At 35.1% G+C, this 19,468-nt stretch overlaps 1 protein-coding gene across 1 annotated transcript in view; it reads left to right on the top strand.

Annotated features, from left to right (window-relative positions):
* Window positions 1-19,468, top strand: part of MMP16 (matrix metallopeptidase 16) — a 289,269-nt gene that overhangs the window by 160,608 nt on the left and 109,193 nt on the right. The window contains exon 4 of the mRNA XM_055303461.1: window positions 3,772-4,076. Within this exon, the coding sequence (XP_055159436.1) occupies window positions 3,772-4,076 (305 nt within the window). The remainder of the gene's footprint in view (window positions 1-3,771; window positions 4,077-19,468) is intronic.

The raw sequence follows: 19,468 nt of genomic DNA, 5'->3' as shown, positions 1-19,468 counted from the left end.
CCTGAGCCAAAGGCAGGCGCCAAACCGCTGCGCCACCCAGGGATCCCAGCTAACTTTGATTTTAAATGAATGTTTGTGACACACAAGTTATTATTTTACTTTAATAATATATGCAGAGAAAAGAAACCTAGAGGTTGCTGAGGAATAGTCAGTTCCTCCCCAGAAACTTTTCTTATACTCTCAAATCAGTGAGGTCATTGAATCTGATGATCCGAATGACTTCATAAAGGATTCAGGTTCAGCAGGCAGTGAAACAGACACTATTTAAATTAAAACCCCAAAAATGCGTACTTTAGTTTTCCTAACCTGGAAAACTAGCATCTTGCAAAATCACGAAATATTTAATGTAAGCATTTCTAGAAGGAGAGATTCCATATTCAATTTCTATTCTCTGACCATTTCTTATACTTAAAAAAGAAAAGGTGAAGCTACATCAACTATACAAACATAATATGAATAAAAATAAATAATTCTATTTAGGGACATCTGGGTGGCTCAGTGGTTGAGCATCTGCTTTTGGCTCAGGTTGTGGTCCTAGGGTCCTGAGAACGAGTCCCACATCAGGCTCCCCACAGGGAGCCTGCTTCTCCCTTTGCCTATGTCTCTGCCTCTCTCTCTCTGTCTCTCATGAATAAATAAATAAAATCTTTATAACAAAAGGTCTATTTAATTCTCTCTTGATAGGATATTATAATATTCTGGATATGGTTCTGACAATAACTATGTAGTTTTTTATTTTTACTCAAACTTTCAGCAGTTGTCTACTTTCCCAGTTACCATAAGTTTCACTTAGTATACTTTTGTGGACAACTAATTTTTGTCAGTTGAATTGACTAGTGGGTATTTATCCTTAACCATACCAAACTAATTTTGACACAAGTATTTATACAACTTCTGAATCGTAACTAGATGCTGAAGTATTCAGGTTTTTTACTTATTTTGAAATTAGAGATAAAACATTACCCTAACTTTGAAAAAGATTAATCGCTCTGTCAAAATCTAAAGGGCAAATGATTATTAATATATAGAGTTATTAAATAAATTAGTATGGATCCAGTGATGTTAAAACTAGAGAATTCTGACTTTACACAGTAATATTGGGCACCAAGTAATATTTACTACGTCACTTGAGGAACTAATTAGAGTTTGGTTCATTCAAAAGGACAAAACCTATTGTAGTAGCCTTGTTTCACATTTCCCATAACATCTGTTCAAATGAACAAATGTTTGATACTTTCACATTTTACATTCATCTATTTTACAGAACTAATGAAGCAAAATAATTCCAACAGTGTCATCTATAAACAAAACGCATATATATTTCAGTAGAGTTTTGTTAGTAAAGGTCTCATTCCCTCAGAATTTACCATTTCTCTGAATGTCAAATTCTCACACTTTTAAAAATTATCCTAGAAGTAGTGTAGTAAACTTAACATCTCACTTACCGTTGTGAGACCTATATGTTTTTATTGAGAATTATAAGCCGGAATACCAGCTTCTTTTAACTTTTAATACACAATACAAATACCAAAATATTTAGGTTTTTTTCTTACTTTCATAGTGAGGTGAAATAATGCTCTAATTTTGGAAAAGATCTATTAATCTATGAAAAAGTTAAAGGGAAAATACTCCATGATTAGTATGTAGAATTGTTATTAAATGATTGATATGGATTCACTGCAGTTAAAGCTACGGAATCCTGACTTTGCACAGTTATCTTGTAAGTCAGTTGACATATTCTTCCCTCACTACCAACTGTTCTGATGAATAAAGAGTTCGAAAAATTTCCACTTAATCAGTTTTATTATGTATGATTGTATAAGGCATGATCATTAACTAATTAACAATAACATTTATTAATTTTTTTAGGTAAAAGTTCCAAAATCTAGCAGCATAGAAGTTTAAAAGAATCTGGGAAATGGCATAATGAAAAAAACCTGATAAAGCCTTCAAAAAAAGAAATCAGTTGTCTTAGTAGAATGAAAAGTATGTTCACTATAACTACTCTGTTTATAGAAAAGCAAAGTAAAAACATTTTAAAATAAGTAGCTCTATTAAGTGTTTGAAGCATGTTATTCATCTTATAGCACTTTTTTGTTTTGCAAATATATGTTAGTAATTTTGTACATCATGTATTAGAACTACTAAGACTAACGGTCCTATTATTCTTCATATCACATACCTTTGTTCCTTTATTATTTCAATTATTAGTAAACACAAAATACATCTTACTGGCATAAAAATTCCTAAATTGGTTTCTTTGTACTTCGTTCAGAACTCTAACTTTGAAGTGCACTCATGTATCTTTTAAAGATTTATTTACTTATTTGAGAGAAAGAGAGCAAGCACACGGCATGAGGGGCTGAAGGAAAGGAAGAGAAAATCTTAAGCAGACTTGGGGCTGAGTGTGGAGCCTGAGGTGGAGCTCACTCTCGTGACCCTGAGGCCATAACTTGAGCAGAAACCAAGGTTTGGGAGCTTATCTGACTGCATCACCCAGGCGCCCCTTATGTGTCTTGTATCTGTTAATGACATCACCAATATTGTGGTTAAGTATATTTTGGAAGTTAATCAGGGTATAGCTTTGAAAAACACAGTGATATGTTTACAGATCCAAATCATAATCCACATTTTTTCTTTTTTTGAGAAAGAGGGGAGGAGCAGAGGCAGAAGGCGAAATGCTTGCCTGGCTCATAGTAAATGCTCAGTTAATACCGTTATTATTATTTCAGTATGATAGCTGCCTAAAATTTGTGATTATTGAGATATAGCTACAAATGAACTAAAAATATAATTTGTATTTTATTTTTCCATTGGAAAGTATATCTTATTTTTTTTCTATTTTGCTAAATAGCCTTAAATGCTAAAAAATAATTTTAAGTCCCTTTTATATTATAAGTAATAGAGACACCATAATTTAAATACTACTCCATCATTGCAAATTGTTTAGCTTCCAGTTCTCTTTTTTACTGCATTTTAATAACTATTCACCTGAATGTTATACTCTTTTTCATGTATTAAGGTTTTTTTTAGTGTGAATATATGGATTTATGGACGTAAGATTGTTGGCTGAAGTCTCCACTTGATATTAGCCTCAAGAAAAATTAACTAACTAAATAATGTCCAAGTAACTTCTTTAAATTCCTATAATTGTTAAATTTTTCTATTAAAAAGCCATTCATTCATATTGCTTTTTGTAACTAGAAAGATTTAAGCATATCATAAGAAAACAATAGAACATAAGAAACTGTAATTAGTTAACCTTTTCCTTAAAAACTAACTTTGTGTTTGCTGAATTGGTGTTTGTAGATAAAGAATAACATGAGGACATTGCTTGGAAGTAACATGAGTGCACACAATGGTGTGCCCCTAAAAGCAAAGATAACAAGGAGGAAATTGGATTTTTAATTTCAGCTCCAGACTGTTGCACCTGTTTGATCACTTGGCAGAGCTGCCTTTCTGTGGTTGTTCAGGAGGCAAAGTGACTGATTGATCCAATCACTCACCCCTGTTAACCCATTCTGCAGAGAACTTCTCATTTGTAGCCTTGATAGAGGAGTACTATAGCTTTGAGAATTAAATGACCCCAGTGTAGTGAAACCTAGCTCTAACGACATGAGACATTGATTAATTTCCTTCCTATTTAATGGAAGGCTGTTTTTCCAGTATTTTACTCGCCTGGATAGATCAAAATCTGTAATAAGCCAACCTGTCATAAGTCAGAGGGTCTATGAGGAAGCCATACTGATTATGCTCTTCTCTGAATTTCAGTATAAAGAACGTAACTCCCAAGGTAGGAGACCCTGAAACCCGCAAAGCTATTCGCCGTGCCTTCGATGTGTGGCAGAATGTGACTCCTCTGACATTTGAAGAAGTTCCTTACAGCGAATTGGAAAATGGCAAACGTGACGTGGATATAACCATCATCTTCGCGTCTGGTTTTCATGGAGACAGTTCTCCCTTCGACGGAGAGGGAGGGTTTTTGGCACATGCCTACTTCCCTGGACCAGGAATTGGGGGAGATACTCATTTTGACTCCGATGAGCCATGGACACTAGGCAATCCTAATCACGATGGTAAGTGCATAGCCTTTTTTCGTTGCAGTTAGTTCTGTTTTTATTTTTACTTTTGGAATGCTCAGATGATTTACTGATTTGCTGGCATCTAAGGTGTTGATTCTAAGTTTGTTTTTAAAACAAGAAAGCACCTGGGAGGCTTTTTGATAACATTTTAGAATAGGAATTTGTATGGGTCAGTAGACAATACTCAGTTTTCATATGGTCTGTTGCTTAGAGATTAGAACTTTACTCTGTGTTCTGCACATAAAGTGAATTTTGTTTTCTATAAAATGTCACATAAAAGACTTCATCGTACTTTAAGTCATGGAACATGCTCAAGGAAACTCTGCTGTTTTTTTCTAAACTATATTGCAGTGTTTCTACTTGAGACTTAACCTGATTGACATTTGTGGTATAGCTTCTGCCGACTTTTCCTGTTCTTTTCTTTTCTATTGTCACCTTTCTAGTTTGTAAAATATTGCTCCTTTTCTTTCATCCTTATTTCCATTTTCTTGGTCTCCCAATATGATATGACTACATGATTTATTATTTTTATATTATCTTTATTTTTATCAAAAAAACACTTCTTGTATTCACTTCAGCAGCACATACACTAAAAAAAAAAAAAACACTTTTTGCAAATCTATTCAGACAAATCTATCAGGTTCCTAAGCCGTATAATTATTCTGATATGCAAAAATAAATTTAAACAACTTGATAACTAAAAGAATAGTTACCTCATATAAGAAGCATGTGTTACTTCCTAGACAACAATCCATACTTCAGTTTTATGTTTAAAAAAAAAAATTCACATAATTATAGGATCCTAGAGTTAGAAGATTTCTAAGCAGCCACCTCTTGCAATTCTTGTAATCAAGACTTAAATATTTTTCTTCCTCATCGTAGTAGAATGTTGAAAATACAGCATGCATTGTTTTAATGACAGCTGATCAGCTAATAAAACTCTCAATTCTTCCTTGATGAGTTAAATCCAGCCATCAAATTAAGCTTTGTTAGTTCATCAGAAAGTTTAGTTGGCTGGATAAGTATAGTAGCCTTGCATTGTGAGAATGCATAGGGTTCAAACATATTATGGTTAGAATGAAATAAACTGAGTTAAATTTAAAAAAAAAAAATTTAAAAAAAATTAAAAAAAAAAATTTTTTTTCAAAAAAAAAATATAATAAGTAACTGTTCCTGTTTTTCAAAGGAAAATAAAATACTAGAATTAAATAAAATGTCCTTTTGCATTGTTATTAATAGATATATTGACTATTAAATTATGACTTCATTTTTTTAGAGCTAATTTGGAGACAAATGGCAAGTATGTTGGGAGATTTCACTATATAGTAGTGGTATGAAAACCAAAAACTCTGAAGTTCAATTCCTGGCCAACTGATCATTAGCTCAAGAAGCTTCTACCATGCTGTATACTTATTTTCTCTATATATGTTGTATTTTAAGGCTGGAACATTGCAAGTAGAGGTACTTACTATTTAGACATGTTTAACCTATTCTATGCTTAGCATCCAATAATAAAATATCTGCAATCTGATAGGTCCACACAAGTTTGATACATAAATTATTTAAAATTAAATGTGTTTATCTTATTTAAAAAAAATTATTATTAAGTGGGCTCCACACCTAGCATGGTGCTTGAACTCATGACCCTGAGATCAAGACCTGAGCTGAGGTCAAGAGTCAGATGCTCAACTGACACAGCCATCCAGGCGCCCCTATTTTATTTTTTTAATAGATTTTATTTGTTTATTTGAGAGAAAGAGCACAAGCAGGAGAGAGGAGCAGAGAGAAAAGGAGAAGCAGACTCCTTGCTAAACAGGGAGCCTGATGCAGGGCTCGATCCCAGGGCCCTGAGAGCATGACTTGAGCCAAAGGCAGAGATGCTTACCTGACTGAGCCACCCAGGCGCCCCACCCTTCATTTTATTTTTATCAAAATTACTTAGGCATTCTGATGAAGTAGTTCAGACATCTTCAAGTCAATTGTTAATATAAATGTTTGCATTCTAAGTGATTGAGGAGAAGAGCACTTATAATGGTAGAATTTTGCTGATGGAGGCAACACTGCATTTGCTTCTGTGAAAAGACTTCTAAAATTCTAAACAGAGAAAATTATAGTTTATTCCAGTAATTATAATTCCAAATCATATTTTATTCTAATAATAGATCTGATTGTTAAGGCTACTTTAAATCTGTAGCTTTGAAGTCGTATTAATTTGGGTGATGGTGCCTATCAAATGGCCTATATTATCTTTCAAAATATTGAAATCCTTAAGAAAGCTGCACAGATTTTTTTAGATGTATTTTCTAATAGTTGCATTTTTTAGTCATCAGCAAGTACTTTCTGAAAATAAAAAACTTTAAGAAAAAATCTTTAGGAACATTTGTGATGACATAGGAAATGAGAATGTTTAAGTGTGATTGGTGTTATGAATGCTCATGTGTTTGCAGGACTTAAGAGGTTTTCCAGGAATATATATGTGGAATAGAATTGAAATAGAACATAAGAACTAAAGATATGCAATCATGTCAATGGACTTTTGACTCAGATTATGTATTAATACATTTGATTACCTCCTACTTTACACTGTAGAAGTATAATGTTTGTACATGGGCATACTATTAAACAAAACAAATTGTTTAATATCTAGTATTTCATTTGTAAGAAAATATTTCTTTACTGATCTTATAAACATATCTTTTACTTTCGAGTGAGCTTAAAGAAAATGACTACAAAATAATAGGGTTTCAGAATTGTAGGGGATTAGAGAGAAGTTAACTGTCTGTTCAAGATGTAATACCACAGAGATTTACTGCTTAATTGAAATTCATACTTTTAACTAGCAACAGCAGGGCAGCTAGGTTGGTGTCATGCTGAAGTATTGATCATTTATCAAAAGAACAGCCTCTGGCTTTGCTGTGGTCCTGGAGAATGTGGGGGAGAATGAATGCATTTGTACATCCTAGATCCTGACTGTCTGTAAGGTTATCTCTTTGTATCACATATATATATATATATATATATATATATATATATATATATATATATATATATATACAAGGGACAATCCTGACACCTTCCTTGATAAACTTTTTCTTTTCTTTGCTCCAGTCCTGAAATGCCCCAAGCTTACTTAACTGAAAAATGCTTTCTTCCCTAGTCACAGCTCTTAAGCACCTAGAAAACAGAGCAGCTTGATAATTTAGCAAAAATGCAAATGAAAGAGCCTCTTGATAAGTACCCAGCTCATTTTCCACAGCATATTGCTCAGCTAATGAAGGCAATTTGAATTCTATCTACCTCAAAAGAGATAAACAGTGTCTTAGGTTGCCAGTAACCTTTAATTCATTGTTATCCACTTTCCTATCAATTTGCTTTTAGTCATGATACCTTTCAAAAACTCAAGCTAAAACCCATTAAGTAAATTACACAATAATTATATTAAAATAAATAAATAAATACACCACACACACACACACACACACACACTCCCCAGCTAGTAAAAATAATGCTATTTCTTCCAAGAGGTCCCCCCACAACATGCAGTGGATAAGCAAAGCATGTCCATAATAATTCTAAATAGAAAATGTTACTGTGGTATGTGGTCTTTGAAAAGTGTACATGCCTGAATGTGAGTTGGAAAATTTTACTCTAGCAAAATGTTAAGATTCATTTTGAGCATCGTTATTGTATTGTTTCCTTGGCGACAGTATATAAAGTTTAAATGGCACTATCAATGCAAGCACAAACTTACCACAAAGTTTCTTCCTAATTACACAGGTATGTACCATAGTAATAGAATTTCAAACTGATCGTCTCTAAGCAAAAAGGGATCGTACCTACTAAAATATTATCTAAAACTACAACAGAGAAATATCTAGAGGCGAGTCTTACTGGACCATGTAGTTGCGATTCTGTTAACAAGAAGAATGCATTGCATTGTCTGTGTTTATTATCAGAAAAGTCAGTGCCTGAAGTGAGAAGATGGTCAGGAGGTGCACAGGGCTGTTGTGGCCATCTGTCTAAAAACCATGGAGAGAGAAATGATGATAAAAATTTTAGCAAGATGCCCAGACCCTGAAATCTGTTGCATCGCTGTGATGGTTCATGTCTACTTGACTGGACTAAAGGGTACATGTATAGCTAATAGAATAGGATTTCTGGATGTGCCTATGAGGGTGTTTCTGGAAGAGATTAGCGTTTGAGTCAGTAGACTGAGTAAGGAAGATCCTCCCTCACCATTGCGGGCAGGCATCATCCAATCCATTGAGGGCCCCCAAATAGGGAAGAGAAAAAAAAAAAAGAGGAAGGGGGAATTTTCTGTCTCTTCCTGAGCTAAGGTATACACCTTTTCCTGCCCTTAGACACCAGAACTCATGGCTCTTGGGCTTTCTGTTTCTGACTGGATTGTATCATTGGCTTTCCAAGTTCTCCATCTTGCAGATGTCAGATCCTGAGACTTCTCAACCTCCATAACCTTTTGAGCTAATTTGTATAATAAATCTCTTCTTCTATATCTGTATATATCCTGTTGGTTCTATTTCTCTGGAGAATCCTGGCTAACATGACCATTAAATGTGAAGCAGTCAGATTCTACATATAAGCCAACTCATTCTTCAAATAAGCCTAGTTTCAGTTAAAAATCTTCAGGATGTGATGCCGGAGTCAATGGACTTGATTTATGTCAACTGGGGAGGGTTAACTTTCTGGAGGAGATATTTTGTCGTTGGCACACTAGAGGTGTGCTGGTGCCAAAAAATAAGCTTAGGCCTTAACCAGCTGTGTGCCACCTCCCAGCTTTTTCTGCTCATTCTGCAACTGTAACTGCTATCTAATATTTTTCTGATGCTTACAGGATTTTGACTTTGATCTTTGAGGACAGGAAAAGTTGGATGCCAAACAGATATTTACCAAGAGGCCTGGAAGTGCTATATAGTCTGCGGGCAGAGTGTCCAGATCAATCTTTCATGTACTTCCTGAAGATAAGGGAATAACTTGATATAACTAGGCAGCCAAGGACCTTAACCCATCTTTAAAACCAGAGTACTCATTGAGATTTTAAGATCTAAAAATATTAGCTCCCCTCCACATAGTTCTTACCTTACATGTTTTACCCAAACTTGGAAGCTCGCTCTCGCAAATTGACTTGGCTTTCAAAACTATAATAGAGGTATTTTTTGAAATATGTGTGTGTTTTTGAAAGCATGGCTTCTTTCCTTCTGACTTCTTTCCTGGAATAAACTTAATTTCACTGAGCTTATTTTATTTCAGTACACGGGTGACTTTAATACGCTTGAGTTTTTCAAAATCTCTCAATTACATTGCTTCACATGATTACTATGCAGCGTCTACTTATTTATTAGATCCATGTGTGCCGTTAGAGAAAAGCAAATGAATTGGGATCATCACACTCAATACGTTTCCTTCTATCAGATTTAATGAAATAAATAGATGGATCATGAACACTAAAATACAGAGTATAGAAGTCTTAATAAATGAAACCAGTAAGACCAGAGATTTCAGTGGCTTAACACACTAGAGTTTTCTTTTTGCTCATGTGGTAGTGGGGCAGAGGACTATCCACTCACTCAGTCTGAGACCCAGAAAACTTGAGGTCAGCTATCACCAACACATGATTTCCAGAGTTGACTTGAGCATTAACGTCCAGACAATGGCTGGGAGAACTGAGATAGATTTGCTCACGGAGTGGTGTTATGTGCCAGACCTGCAAGTGGTAAATAATATTCCTGACAAGATCCACTAACTAGAATTCAATTCCATGGCCACACCTAATCTCAAAAAAGGTTGAAGAAAGGTGATGGGTTTGATGAGCAACTAGTCGGTGTCTGCTGCACCAACTAGTCGGTGTCTGCTGCACCAATACGTTAGGAAGTAAAAACAATATTAGTTTGACATTGAGATACACTCTGCATCTGTGAATTGGTTGTTTAACCGTAATTTGCCTTAATACAGGTTTTGACCTATTGACCATTATTTAGCTTCTGTTATTCCTTTCCTTATATAGTATATTTATAGGAATTTTCTTTGAAATTCATCTTCATATAGGTTACTTATCTTAAACTTAGGTGGTCATCGACAAGGCAAAATGTAGTAGAAATTTCAAATTTAGCCATTAGTTTAGCAATATAAAAAAATTAATGTCTGAGTTTTTGAGAAAATCCAATTGTTAAAATTAATAATTTTATAGTTGTTATTGTCTAAATTATTAAGTAATTAATCTCTACCTTAGTTTTGTGCAATTACTTTTTGCAGAATTACAGCCATACCATTACAAAACCTGGCCTAGTAGGCATATTACCACTTTAATAATTTCCTTTCAGTTTAAGCACAACAAAACTTTCTACTTAATTATTCTCACATTTAATTTATAATGTGATTCTTCATTTGAAATCAAATGTTGCCATAACTCACCTCCTCCCCAGTGTATTGATTGCAAATCAGGGAAGCAGCAGAAATAGCTCTTGATGCAATCCACAGTGGAAATCGCAGTTTGTCATTGATTTAATGCATCAGAGAACAAGACCACTATGGGCTTCGAGGAAGGTTGCACCTCTCTTAGGCAAGGCTATAATAGTTGCATGTGTACTGAGACATGGAGATTGACCTAAGATCATGGGAAATCAAGAACCCAAGAAAATAAGGAAATCAAGAAGTAATTAAAAACATCTCTTCTGGGGCATCTAGGTGGCTCAGTCAGTTGAGCATCTGTCTCTTGATTTTGGCTCAAATCATGATCTCAGGGTTGGGAGATTGAGCCCAGTGTGGAGCTTGCTTGGGATTCTCTCTTTCCTTCTGCCCTTCCCCCCTCATCCTGCACCTGCTCGCTCTCTCTCTCTCTCTCTCTCTCTCTGTCTGTCTCTCTCTCTCAAAAAAAAGACACAAAAACAAGAAAACCCCCACCTCTCTGCTGGTTTATCATCAGTCTCGTTCCAAAGGTCATAAAGCCGAATTTAACTGAGCGTTTAGCATGTCTCAGATACTATTTTAAATTCATTGTATGTTCTTAATTCATTTATTCCTCACCACAAACTTATAAAGTAGTTAGTGGAATTGCTTCCAGGAAGTTAGCAATTGCAGAAGAATTGCACAGAAAGTTTGGTAACTGGCCAACAATTACCTAGTTGGTAACAACAAAATGAAAACATTAAAACAATACTAAAGAACCAGAGAAAGGGAGGATCTATTTGAAGACTCAGGAGAAAAGCCTATCCCTGAAAATATTTTATCAAGTGAACCAAAACAACAATATTGGAAACAACTCTGAATACCCCTAAAGGCTGTCTACGGAACAGGAAAAGAAACCTATTAATACTGTAAAAATGGAGTCTGTCGTGTGGAAGGAAATGTTGGTAAGCATTTTGAGAAGAGCATGATGAGATCAAATGATGTGAAATTCAGGGATAGATAGAGAAGATCTAGGAGGTAGCTCCACGTTAAGAATTATGGATTCTCCCAAGAGAGGGAAGAGTGGGAAATTCACGCAAAAGAAACCTGTAAACACATAATAGCAAAATGTCTTGTTCTAAAATAAGAGAGATAATAATAAATGCAATTCAAGGTCATTGCATTCATTGCAAAATTTACAAAATCAGATCCATAAATAAATCTATCCTACAAGTAAACAAAAAGAGTCTATCAAGCATGACACTATTTATCTTGTTTGAGGTAGACAGATTTCAAAAATTGTGGGAGTTCCATGTACCTCAATGGCATCATCTCTGGCCTCTGTCCATAAAAGCCAGTAGAAACCCCAACTGTAATCAACCAAATATTTCTTCCAACCAAAAATGTCTCATCTTTGTCAACTGTCCACTTGGGGCAAAATCACCCTTGCCCGAGAACCACTGGTCTAGATGACAGGATAAATGCAGAAATAGTAGTAAGAGCTAAAATGAGGAAGGTTGGTGTTTATCTAATTTGTTGAAATTATTTAGTGACATGTTAATGAGACTGATTTCTGTTATGGCCCATAATAATCCACTAAACTCTTTTGAACCAAGGTATAAAATGATCATACCCATCATTTAGGAAATTTTATTCAGGTTGCAGAATATAAAGTATCTCAGAAGAAGGGAGATAGGAAGAGCTGAGTATGCATCTGTTCAGGATTAATTTCTCAATTGCAATTGTGCAGCCTCTTTTCAGTATTATCTCCTATACCTATATCATTTAAGTCAAAATATGTATTAGAGAATTACAGAATATTAAAAATGGGATAGTACAAAAAATTAAAAGAAAATAAAAATGGGATATTGTTTGAAAACACATTACAGACAAAGGTAGATTTTATTAAAATGAGAACGTGTAATTTTATGTAAGGAACAATTAATTATATGTGAGGAACGATTTAATTTTTAACTGCAAACTTTGGCTTTTCCAAATGTAAAAATTCTGGTGACTCCATCCAATCCAAGAGCAAGAGCCTTTGGTTACTTCTTTGTGGCAATTCTAGTTCAGATTCATTAAAGACATTATTTACAGTTTTTTTTTTTTTAATTCTGATCAGAATCTCAAACTATGTCTTGAATACATTTAGTTTTAAATTTGCTCCCACATAAAAGTAAATATTTGTTTCTGCTTAAACACTGAGGTATTCAATTTCAGAGTTAGAAAAGTCATCTCAAGTAGCATATTATTATGTAAAAATTTTCAGAATAATAACTTATCTCCTATTTACTGCAGCTTATTTTTACACATATGAAATGGGACTTCATTCTAAGATTATTCCTTATTATATTAATCTGTAGTTTGTAAAAAAAAAATGCCCAGGCTAAATTCCCTTTTCTCTGTTTTTTATTTAATCTCAAGTTTTTAAGCCAAACATTATCAGTTTTTTTCTATTTTATAGCATAAGTTTTCAAATTGTGCGTATGTGTGAGGGGTACATTCAGACTATTTTCTTAGAGCAAAATTGGCGCTTTGTTAGAACTTTCCTCCACTTGCCAAGATTTACTTTTTTAGAGACACCTGATCCTTTTAATTTTATTATTAAATGATGCATATTGGATAAAATAAGAGACCAAGAAAACTGATACTCATTTAGTTCTAGTAGATCTACTCATCTAGGACAGTGCCAAAGAAGGAAATACTAACAAGAAAATACATGTTTATGGAGTATTAAACACATTTTTACGATTACATATTAAACAAGTGGCAAATAACCCCAGTTTAAAATAAAAGTTTTTGTTTTTTTTTTTTACCTAATGAAACTTTTCATTAGAGTCCTGTTCGAGAATGATTTTATCAACAAAAATTTTAGCAAGATGAGTGGTATTAATGTTTTTCTACCTGACAGAAACATACAGAGGAAATGTTCGCTTCTCTTTTGCAATTTATTTCTTTGCAGGGTGATCCAAAAAAATTAAATTCGTTGTAACATTGAAACCTTTACACTTCCAACCTAATTCCCTTGACTTAACAGATAACCATGCATCTTATATTGAAATCGGTTTGTGTAATTTTATTCACACTTCTCCTTTCTCCCTCTTCTTTGAGTTTTACTCGTTGTTTCTTACTGAATTTCTGCCCCTGGGGAAAAATGGCTACATTTTATGTCCACTGCCCCCTCCAACATGAAGCCATACTCAGTCCTCAAGACCCTGCCCTTTGGGGTGCCTGAGTGGCTCAGTAGGTTAACAGTGGGACTCCGTTGCTGTTCAGTTCATGATCTCAGGGTGGTGATAGCCATTCCGAGTCGGGTCAGGCCCTGCACTGGGCATGGTGCCTGCTTGAGATCTTCTTCCTCCCTCTCCCTCTGCCCCCCCCCCCCAAAAAAAAAAGACCCTTCCTTTATCTAATCAGTCTACTGCTCTGTCCTAATCAGTTCCTCCTTTACTTGTAACTTCTTGGTCCACAAAATATATAGCACATTTTCTTTACTATTTTAAAAACAGTGAATTCTTATGAATTAAATGAAATCAAAACTAGAAATGGGTATATCTTACTAAATCAATTTCCAGACAGAATAGATCATAAATTTGTCATTTGCTTAATATATTTAAAATAATCATTTCAGTCAAATAATAGAAGGACTTCAAGTAGAACTCTTTGCACTTCAGCCTGAGGTCAGTTGGCCCAAGTCACCAGGAGGAAATAAGAGAATCTTTCAGGAAGTTTTCAGAAAGAGTTCCCTTTATCTCTGTTATTATCAACTCATGTGAGTCAAGTCAGACTAACCTAACTCCCCTTGATTTATGTTCAACTCTGAAAATATCCATTCCTAAATATTATCTCTTTGATACTGGGGACTAGGGGAGGTTTGGGGTCCTGAGACCTCAGCCACCACACCAGCTGGTGCCAGGTTCTTGACTTCATCGTGAGAAAGAATTCAAGGACGAGTCAGAGTAAAGTATAGCAGCAGAATCTTTATTGCAAAACAAAAGTACACACTCCAAAGGGGAGGGAGTGCGGGCACACTCGGAGGATCTGGGTCAGGAAGGGTAGATGAGGTTGGGGGTGCTTTCATCTTTTATGGGCAGTTATAATCAAGGGGTGGAATATACATGTGACAGGATTCTAAAACCTAGGCAGAGATTTCCAGGAACTCAAATGTCATTGCACATGCTCTATGCAAGGTACTCTGCACAGCACAGTCTGATTTTTTTCTGGCATATGTACTCTGAATGTGCTATTGGTCCTCTGGCGCCTCTGGTGGAAGGATCATCTGCCACCATTTGTCAGCTAACAGGGTCGTTGTGCGCACACCTGCCGTGGGCTCCACCAACAGGATGCTTATGGCCCTGAGAAAACACAGAGCTATCCCAGGGTTTAGTCAGTTGTCAAACCTTCTGTCAGTTGTCAGACTCCATTCTCCCTCTTTTGTTCTCATGCAATTACCCAGCCTTTTCCTAGTCTACCTGCCTCATCTTCAAGTCAAGACAGATACATATATAATGATTCGAGGAAGGCTATCAGTATCATCACACCCTTTCCTCATGTTGAATGTTCTATTCATCTCTATTCAGGACCCCAGGAGTTTATACTTAGAATATATGCATGACCCTTGGTGTCAGTAGATCATCTCAAATGATAAGGTTCAAAATAGCATATCTTAAATAAAGAACTTTTTGTCATTTTTTTTGAAGCAGCTTTAACCTTTTCTTTATTTTCATGGCACTGATCTAGGAGCAACCACACTTCCTCATCCGAGTGTCCTAGTGACATTGACTTACTTAGATTGTTTTCATTTAAGATGATGCATTTAAGTCGGTTTCCTGCTTTGCTGTTCTTAGATTTGACTCAGTGGTTTCCATCAAATCCTTTCGTCTTCATGAGTGTTAATACAGGCATATACCCGCTCTGCAATAGCTATATACCTGCGTATCTTACACATAAAGAGCAAAATGCTTATTAACCTTCAAATAAAGAAAGACTGTATTTCTCAATGCCTGTATCATGGCTGTTAACAGTAGACCAATAAAGGTATCATTTCTACCACATTTAGCAATCTCTTAAACTTAACTAAGCTTTTGTTTCTCTATTTGTAATACAGGCAGAGGATGGTGGCTAAAAAGGTTATAACAACTATTTGAACATATTAAACATGTCAATACACCTACTTTAATGCCTGGCACATAATAAACATCAAAATAAATACCAAAACAATAGTTTCCTTCCTGATAGCGACAGTGTTGACTGCATATTTGATTTACTGTTGAACCCATAATTTCTAATAACTCTTTAGCTGTGATTTCGCTTATAATATGATTAATCATGTGTATGAATTCCTGGCATGACATTTAATAAAATCCAGAAGTTAGAACGAAAATAATTGAAGTCACCTTCAACACCTCCACTCAAAGACAACCATTGCAAGGTCTGAGAGATTTAATATCCTAATGTATTGATTGCTAGATGAAGTAGAGATGTAAACCTGGACAGATGGCATACGATTATTATATTATATATGATTTTAAAGTATTTAGTTTTCACTGTACATTAATTGCCCATACTTTTCCTAAACTCACTAAAACGTCTTCAATATAGCCCAATATCCTGCTGTATAAATTGAATATAATTTATAGAGATTATACCAATGGACAGAAATTAAGGTTATTTTCAATTTTAGCTCTTCATTATAATGAACATGTTTTTGCATACATTTTTGCTGACACTAGCTATTGATTTATTTTTCCTAGTTATTTCTCAGGAACAGACACATAATTATTTGGCCAAGAAACAAACTTTTTAAAAGAACTTGATATGTTATGAGGTTCTTTTTTAAAATGCAGAACCAGTTTACACTTCTACCAGTAGTTCAATACAACCTATTAAAGATGAGCACAACAATAACTATGATACAGTGGTAAAAATAATAATAAAAGGCAAATGATATTAGTATGTTCTAGTTGTTAAGCACTGTTAGGTGCTGTAGATGAATTTTCCTTTAGTCCTCACTGCAACTCTGTTACGTAGATTCCGCTCTTGTCCCAGCAATACAGATGGGGAAAGTGAAATACAAAGGTTTAAGTGATGTGTCCAATGTCATAGTTTATAGGTGGGGATCCAGGCCATTTGCCCACATAGGATAACTGCACAGCATGCAAATTCAAGCCCCCAAAGCTACCTACCTGACTGTATATTAGAGTTACAGTCTATTGGCAGTTTACAGTCTGCCAGTTTTCATCTTAACCAATTTGAATAGATGAAAGTTTAATTTCACTCATTTACATATTTTGTTAATTTATTAGCACATATATGTTAACTGATTGGCACATATATTTGTTGTTACTCACTTGTATGTGTTTTGTGAGTGTTCCCTAGCTATTTCTCACCTTTGTTCCTCGTGGACTATTCTACTAAATGATTTTCATTAATTTCTTGGAGTCTTTCAGTAGAAAGGATATTGATTGTTTATCTCATTTTCTCCCACTTGCTCATTTTCAGGAAGTAGGAAAGAGCAAAACTGCCTTCTTTCATGAAGAAGAATAAGGAGGCTACTACCCCTATTTGGCTTCCTATGGGAAATGTCCTTCCTTTATTTGGGTACCAGGTGGACAGTCATAGGTTATTTCTCTATTGTTGTACTACATTTTTTCTGTTTCATCACAGATATTTTATTGATAACTTGGATGAGGCCGGTGTTACTATTTGATCTCAGTGATATTTTAACTTTGGTGACTTTTCAAATGGTACATCCTTTTGTCTTTTGGAGTCTAAAAATTCCCCCTATTGTAATAGGCAACATTTCCTCATTTCTTCAAGAATAGAATGTGGTTTAGCAGACAGGATTTTATCCATTTTCTTTTTTTTAATTTTCGATGTGAAATAATTGGTTTTCTGAGTTCTTGTAGGCAGCAGTGCTTTCTAATCAAAATGTTATGAAATGCACTCAGTAAGGTTATTAAGACTTTAGCAAAATATATAAAAACACCATAAAGAACTTTGTTATATATTTAGAATCTTACAAAAAACCTAATTCAGTAGAATTGTATTCATGTCAACAGTGGAAGCCAGATTAATTTTATCTTTCCAGTTTCCATAATTGGATAAATTATAATTTGAGTTTAAGGCACACGTAGCTGTTGGGATGCTTTTAAAGTGTGTCTACAAATTCTTTGACATTTGTTCCTTTGAACCATAGAGCTTAATTCTTCTCTCAACAAACATGGGCCATGTAGGTGAATCACTTCTAATGAATAGAATGTGGTGGAAGTGATGCTATGTCACTTCTAAGTCTAGGACATAAAAAGGGTACAACTTCTGCCTGGCACTAGTGAGATCCCCCCTTCCCTTCCTCCCTCTTTTTCCTCTTATTCTTTCTCAAGACATTTGCCTGTAGAGTTTGTTTTATAGGAACCCAGGCCATATGGAGAGACCCAGTGGTCCAGATGGACCTCCACCAGTAACCAACACTAATTTGCAAGTTCTGTGAGTGAGCCACTTCAGCTAACTTTTCAGGAGGAGAGAGACACTAGGGCACCACTCCCCAGCCAAGCTTCTTACAAACTTGTGACCAACAAAATCCGTGAGAGGCCATGAATGATTATTGTTGTTTAAATGCCCTCCAGTTTGTGGAGATCAGTGTTACAGCACAAAACAATGAACACAACTTTATGCCAAGGCCGAGAAGAACATTTATGAAACTACCTAGAAAATCTGAAACAAAATCAAAGCAATATTTTATGGATAATAAATACAGGAAAAGTAGGGGAAATGAATACAGATTACTGATTGAAATATGGCCAGTTTTTCTAATGATCTTAACCTTACTTCTATTCATTAATGAACATGTAAAACAACATAATGCTATTAACTTTGATTTTTCTGCTTACATCAGAAAGTAAAGAATCGGGTAGAGAACTGGCCCTATTTCCTGCTTTTCCCATATTTTTTGGGAGGAAAGTCAATAATTATGTGGACAAAGAATGGAAAAGATGCCCAAATATACAAAAATGAACCTTTTTTCCCCCAGAGGATTTTGCTAGAGTCTTGAACCCAAGTTTATGTAATATGTGTGAACTACTGTGAGTTAAATAGGAGAACCTATAGGGAAGATATAGAATATATAGAAACAGCTATACATCTGACAAGAGAAAGTTTAATAATAGGGTGCTGAGAATAAGTTCTGTGACCCATGATTTCACAAATTACTTAAAGATGAGAATGCATTGAGAAGCACTTGACATTTTTTAAGAACTCTAAACACAATCAAGAAAAATGCTGAGGTGGTCTGAAAAGCCAAAAGGGAACTCACAGAAGTATGATTGGGCATAAAATTGGAAGATGTGCTTATTATGAGAATGTGTAGGAATTTATCTGCAGAAAAATAATTCAAATGAGATGTACAAAATGTCAGAATGTGAACAATCAGCCATAAGTGAAGAACTTATTATTTGGTCCCAAAATAGCTTAGAGATAATTTAGGGAGGGCATTTTTTTATGTCCAAAAGAAGTATGCTTAGAATTTAAATTATCAGAAGCATTTAAAAATGTCTTTATTGCTCACTGGCAAAGTCAAAAGAGTAGTGGATTGTACCTTAAAAACCTAAACAGCAGTGCCTATGACAGAGCTTATGGCAAACGGATGTTCTCATTCAGATTTAAAAAAGATAAAATCGTGTGTGTAAAGTTACCAAAGAGATGACGAGAAATCCAGGACTTGAAATGTGGAGATCCTGATAAGAGGGGAAAAAAAGAGGGGGTGCGGGGGAGAGAAAGAAAGAAAAGTGAACCTATGTACTAGGTAATCTTGAGGCATTTTGCAGTTCCTGGTTGGGGTTTCAGGTAGGGTTACTACTATGATGCAGAGAAGCCAGAAGAGCTGTTGAGAAGCTCATGAAGATGGAGAGACTTAAAAAAATTAGAGTTTGAGGCCGTGAGGGAAGCCAGGATTGGGAAGCCAAGATGCCTAAGAGTAGGGAAACACT

This window comes from Nyctereutes procyonoides, unplaced genomic scaffold, assembly GCF_905146905.1.
Source record: "Nyctereutes procyonoides isolate TBG_1078 unplaced genomic scaffold, NYPRO_anot_genome, whole genome shotgun sequence".
Lineage (NCBI taxonomy): Eukaryota > Metazoa > Chordata > Mammalia > Carnivora > Canidae > Nyctereutes > Nyctereutes procyonoides.
Note: the sequence above shows the minus strand (reverse complement) of the source record. Positions and strands in the feature narration are given on the sequence as shown.